The following is a 5,758-nucleotide window of genomic DNA, read 5'->3' as shown; positions in this document are numbered from 1 at the left end:
AGAGATTTGGGTATGGAGGAAAATAGAGAGGGTTGTGTTTTCTGACACTTGGTGAGTTCCCTGGAACACCGGGGACACACATTCATGTATAAAAGACGTACAAAAGTGCAGTTTGCATGATAGGTCACCTTTAAGTTACTTCCCAACACTGATAATCAGGAGTAACTAATATATATATTTTTTAAATATTCTTATTTACCACCTTTTCTCTACACCCTCTGCCATTGTGTGTTAGCTGCTACGGAGAAGCGTCTGTCGAGGGGAATCTCCCACGCCAGTTCCACCATCGTGTCCCTGGCGCGCTCTCACGTCTCGAGCACTGGAGGGAGCAGCACCGAGCCGCTTCTGGACACGCCCCTCTGCACTTTCCAACTTCCAGACCTCACCGTGTACCGGGACGACTTCCGGGGCTTCATCGAGAGGGACCTCATCGAGCAGTCCATGATGGTGGCCTTGGAGCATGCTGGTGAGACAAACTGAACATCAACCCTCATATGACATTTGTATGATTTGTATGCAATGCTTGCTGCTTGAATGACACAGCTGTTTTTATTGTTTCATGACATAGCATGCATTTTCTGTAGATACAGAGTTACTATACTCAACGATATTAGCACATATTGGGTAATCGTGTCGATACACATCATATTGTTTAATGAATGAATGCTGACATGAAAGAGTTATGTGATATTATTTTTCCAGCATGAAAATCTGGTTTCAATACAGTATCCAAACTTCTTCATTTTTTCCATCTGGAAGTACTACAGCAATTGTATTTGAATTTATACTGTGCCATATTTGTTTTACAAACAAGAAGGCTAAGTTTTTCCTGTTTGCCTGCAGGGCGACTAAACTGGTGGACCAAAGTGGTTTCAAACTGTCAGAATCTGCTGCCTCTGGCGACAAGCGGAGATGGAAATTGCCTGTTACACGCCGCCTCGCTCGGTGAGTATCACAGACCTTTTTAAACAAGACCCTAATACAGCGCAGTTTCACTCTCCATTAGCATTCATTGAGCGAGCTTGATTGATGGTTTAAGCACTAATTGCAATGTTGCAATGCACGTTCACTTAGCCCTCTTAGCTCACTTAGCCCGAGCACAGAAAATTAATAATATCCTAACCAATGCATCTCTGAAGACATTGTTGTTTCCCTCAGTAGTGGATGGGAATGTAATATTAATGTGCTTAATGTGTGTTTCAAAAAGGTTCTAGGCTTACATTATAGAGTTAAAATAGCTTCTAATTATTTGCTCTAATGTATCAATGTAAAAATATTGATTGCAAAGTGTAATGGCTATAAAATGCTGGTCACCATCGGCGTTTGTCTACCTCGCTTTCAATATGTAATTCTGTCTGCTACCGTGTACAATCTCTGGTGAAAAGGAAGCCTTGATGTACTTTACAAAGCTTTGGGAAACAAAATGCAGTGCTACCTGTGCAGTGTTTTTCTCACTCTTTTCGTATGAAAGTAAATAGCATTAGCTCAAAAAGATCAAACACTTGTCCGATAACGCCATACCCCAATTTGCATATTATTGACATCATCATGCATTTAATGGCAATAAGCTTCCTGATTGTGTCCATTGCAGTGAGGGGAGGGGGAGAAAATCTGTGCTGGGGTTACTCTGACCACTTTTCGGAAAACATAACAGTATAACATATTTCAAAATATGTCCCCTGATGGTCTGAAAAAGTCACTAAATGTGTGGCTTGTCGTAGGCTCTGAAGAAATCTGAAGACGCAGTTGTCATTTTGAAATGCTCTGTTTTGCCACTTGAAGGCAAAACACATTTGAACTATCAGGGATACAATTTAACATAAATAAAAGTACTTCAGTTATTTTCATCTGCAAATATGTCGAGGGGTTTACAGTTTTCTGACGGTACCAGCATCCACTTTAACTATTTAACTTTAACTATTTTTTGTTTCACAGTTTATTCATTAATTCTGCTCTTTTAAATGGAGAATAGTTGTCAACAGTTAAATCTGTACAATTCCAAAAAAGCTCTTGAAACTCTTAATTACAACCAAACCATTATACACAATATTTTGATTGTTTGATTGTGTTTTTGATGCAGGTATGTGGGGTTTTCACGACCGGGACCTGATGCTGCGGAAGTCCCTGTATGCACTGATGGATCACGGGTTGGAGCGAGAGGCACTGAAGCGCAGGTGGAGGTGGCAGCAGACACAGCAGAACAAAGAGGTCTGTTGTTGAGGCGGAACATTTCTCTAGGTCATGTTTGAAACTCTGTGGGCAGGGCTAGTGTTAAGCATGGAGAAGCTGGTGGAGTCAGGAAAGCTGTTTTACTTGAATGCGATATACAGGAACAATGCACAAGTAAAGGCCTTTAAATGGCTGAAGTCTCTTGCATGGCAACAGCTCACTGTGGTGCGTTTGTTTTCTGTGTTCCATGTAATGCCAGCTGATCCAAAACAATGGAAACAATAACAGAGACAGGCAGGACAGCATTAGGTCGCTGTAAACTTTGTTCAAATCTCAGTGATTTCCAGTAATTTTGCATAATGACCACAGCCTAGATTGAGGACAGAATACTGGGTCATTTGGTGTCAGTAATTATGTAGCAGTATGCAAGTATTTATAGCTGTAGATATGTTTTGACCATCAGGCCTATGAAGAAATGCGTGTTATATCCATCAGAGGTTGTGCTTTAGCATGACTGTAACATTAATCAGAAAGATATACAACCACTTTATTCCCTACACTACCTCTACAAAGTTTCTATTTTTTGGAAATGCGTGAATTCAGTTATGTCTGTTGTTGAGGTGATAGTTGGTAATGGGTTTGTACTGTGTTACATTTTATTGAGAGGCTTTTTTTCTAGTACATTTTAAAATCAACGACAGAGGAAAACTCCTAACGTAATCCAGTCCAGTTAAAAAAAACTGCAAATAAATATGACCTCAATGAAATACTCTATACACAAATACCTCATAAATACTTTATTGCAGAACAGTTGTATTGGACTGCATTGATTGTACAGGTGTACCTAATAAAGTAGCCACCAACCGCTGTAACAACCAAACATTTAAAGGTTTGCACTACAAGTTTGTCAGCATTCAAATGTTAAAACCATTTCCATATACTTAAAATGGATTGTCTTCTCTTGGTCAACAACCTGTTACTCTTAGAAGGGTTCACTGTTACTTATTTTCATGAGCCATTTAACATCAGTTTTTGACACTGTGGTTTTAAGATTGTGTTATCATAACCCTACTGTTTGACTTTATTATCTGTAAGTGCTGGTATCTCCACCTTGTATTAATACTCTTTATCAGAACCCATGAGAGAGACTGTTTGGGTTGTGGATGCACTTTACTTCAACACTCTGCAAAGGCAAAAAAAAGATTTTTAGAGCCTTTTTTCTAACGGAACCAAATACCTCTCCTCCCCCTGACAGCGTAGCAGCACACTGAGTATGTTTTCTAAAGTGGTTGCAGGCAGCGTGCAGACACCCACAGAGGAGATGCCAGACGAATCACTGCTTGATGTTCTTCAACAGTTACCACAGAGGTGTCTTTAAGAAAATCACTTAAACCAAAACTTGCTCCAGTGGAGCTGCACTGTGGCGAGCGGTAGAGGACTGTGGCTGTGCTGGGACGCTCTCTCGTCTGAATGTTCTGCTTCGGTCAATAAGGACATTTATATTTTGAAGAGAATGTTAAGCCTCTGAACCCCACAACCCATACAAATTCAATTGTGTGTGACGAGCGCCTCTCTCAGGGAAACTAACCAAATCTCAAAGTAGTTTTATTTCATCCATTTCATTTCATTTAATAGTTTATTTGAACCGGGACAGTGCACATTGATGAACACTTTAAAACAACAATAATGCTTACAAGTGTAAACGAGCCGGATTTGAGCTTTGAGCTAATTTCCATCCGTAGTCCCGTCACATACAACATATAAGAACATGACATTTATATACACAAATAAATACATGATATGCAGGAAGAGCATCAGCAGCACATACAAGCATTTACCTTATGGCAGTACAATGTAGCAGCTTTGATATATAAAGTGCAAGAGAAGAAACCCCTGTGTTAAAGTGCATTTAGCGGTGATTACACGTCTGGTTGTTTCTCATCCATTCTTTAAGTTGATCTTTAAAACTATTGAGAGTGGGACAATCCGCATCTCAGTTGGGAGGCTATTCCACAATGAGCTGCCTTTAATGGAGAGGACATGTTGTCAAAAAGTGGTCCGTCTGCGGTGGACTTCACAGTCTCCTCTGGTTTCTGAGCTAGTGCAGCGTCCACTGTGTTTTTTGTGGATGAATTCCCAAGTCACTGTGTCTACATGTTTCATTTAAAATGTACCCACATCCTTTGAAAAACACGACATGCTGCGTTCCTCAGCGCAACTGGGAGCCATGAATGACTCGGCTGAGACAGACAGTCATTTAACAAATATTCAGTGAAACTGCAACTGAACTTCAGGCTGTTTACACAAAGCAGAGGAGAGGACAAGAGAGCGTATACTTAGAGGTTATACAAATGTAAATAGATCCATATCAAATAGCATTCTGAGCCCCTGTTTTCTCACAATATTGAAAATACTTGTGGGTTCTTTGAAGAAAGTTGAATAAAGATCATTTTATTCTATTTTTTGCAACAAAAAAGAGAGAAAAAAGGTCACAAATTAAACTTCCATACTTCCTAACTTACTTGTTTTCTTCCTGGTATTATAAATGCACAAAATAAATGTTTATGTTTTCCTGTCTTATGGCCATGACTGTGCTGTTAGGAGTGCAGGATTTATAATCAAAACAAAGCCATAGAGTGTAAAATGCTACAGAATGAAAATATTGGGTGAAATTGTGAAAGTTATTGATTAATGAACAGTTTCCTTATTTCCTTAAATGGAGATTCTGTTGCTACTGTGTGAGCGATACAGCGAGGGTTGAAAATGCACTATTGAAGTTTCTTTCCTCAATTGTTAGCATGTAACCTTGTGGTAAGACGCCATAACGTCAGTGCATGCTTTTGTGACACTTGACACTCCCTCTCTAAATGTGTGTGTGTCCTTCCTTTCTCCTCAGTCTGGTCTGGTGTACACAGAGGAGGAGTGGCAGAAAGAGTGGAATGAACTGTTGAAGCTAGCCTCCAGTGAGCCGAGAATACACTACAGCACCAACGGCACCAACGGGTGAGGCCTGGCTCAGACAATGCAGGGCCTGTTAACCTGACGCACACTTAGTCACACTCATGTTTTTATTCATGAACAAACAACTGCGCTCACTCTCTGAACTGAGTGACTGGGCCTCATTTTTAGTCAATCTGCTATTTATTGTAACAATATAAGATCGCGGGTACAAGCGGCCGAGATGGGTTTTCTCCGCAGGGTGGCTGGTGTCTCCCTTAGGGATAAGGTGAGAAGTTCGGTCATCCAGGAGGGACTCGGAGTTGAACCGCTCCTCCTTCGCGTCGAAAGGAGCCAGTTGAGGTGGTTCGGGCACCTAGTTAGGATGCCACCTGGGCGCCTACCTAGGGAGGTGTTCCAGGCACGTCCAGCTGGGAAGAGACCAATGGGTAGACCTAGAACCAGATGGAGGGATTATATCTCTTCGCTGGCCTGGGAGCGCCTTGGGATCCCCCAGTCAGAGCTGGTTGATGTNAGGCCTGGCTCAGACAATGCAGGGCCTGTTAACCTGACGCACACTTAGTCACACCAGAGTCCTGCACGGGTCGGATTTTCAAGACCCGCTCCCGCCCCGCACCCGCGACGTGCAAAA

At 41.5% G+C, this 5,758-nt stretch overlaps 1 protein-coding gene across 3 annotated transcripts in view; it reads left to right on the top strand.

Moving 5' to 3' along the window:
* otud7b (OTU deubiquitinase 7B) overlaps window positions 1–5,758 on the top strand; it is a 46,972-nt gene that overhangs the window by 32,558 nt on the left and 8,656 nt on the right. For all 3 annotated transcript variants that reach the window (XM_010776197.1, XM_010776196.1, XM_010776195.1), the window contains exons 4-7: window positions 236–466; window positions 844–945; window positions 2,081–2,208; window positions 5,066–5,172. In XM_010776197.1, the coding sequence (XP_010774499.1) occupies window positions 236–466; window positions 844–945; window positions 2,081–2,208; window positions 5,066–5,172 (568 nt within the window). The remainder of the gene's footprint in view (window positions 1–235; window positions 467–843; window positions 946–2,080; window positions 2,209–5,065; window positions 5,173–5,758) is intronic.

Source organism: Notothenia coriiceps, unplaced genomic scaffold (genome assembly GCF_000735185.1).
Source record: "Notothenia coriiceps isolate Sejong01 unplaced genomic scaffold, NC01 NC01_scaffold00016820, whole genome shotgun sequence".
Taxonomy (NCBI): domain Eukaryota; kingdom Metazoa; phylum Chordata; class Actinopteri; order Perciformes; family Nototheniidae; genus Notothenia; species Notothenia coriiceps.
Note: the sequence above shows the minus strand (reverse complement) of the source record. Positions and strands in the feature narration are given on the sequence as shown.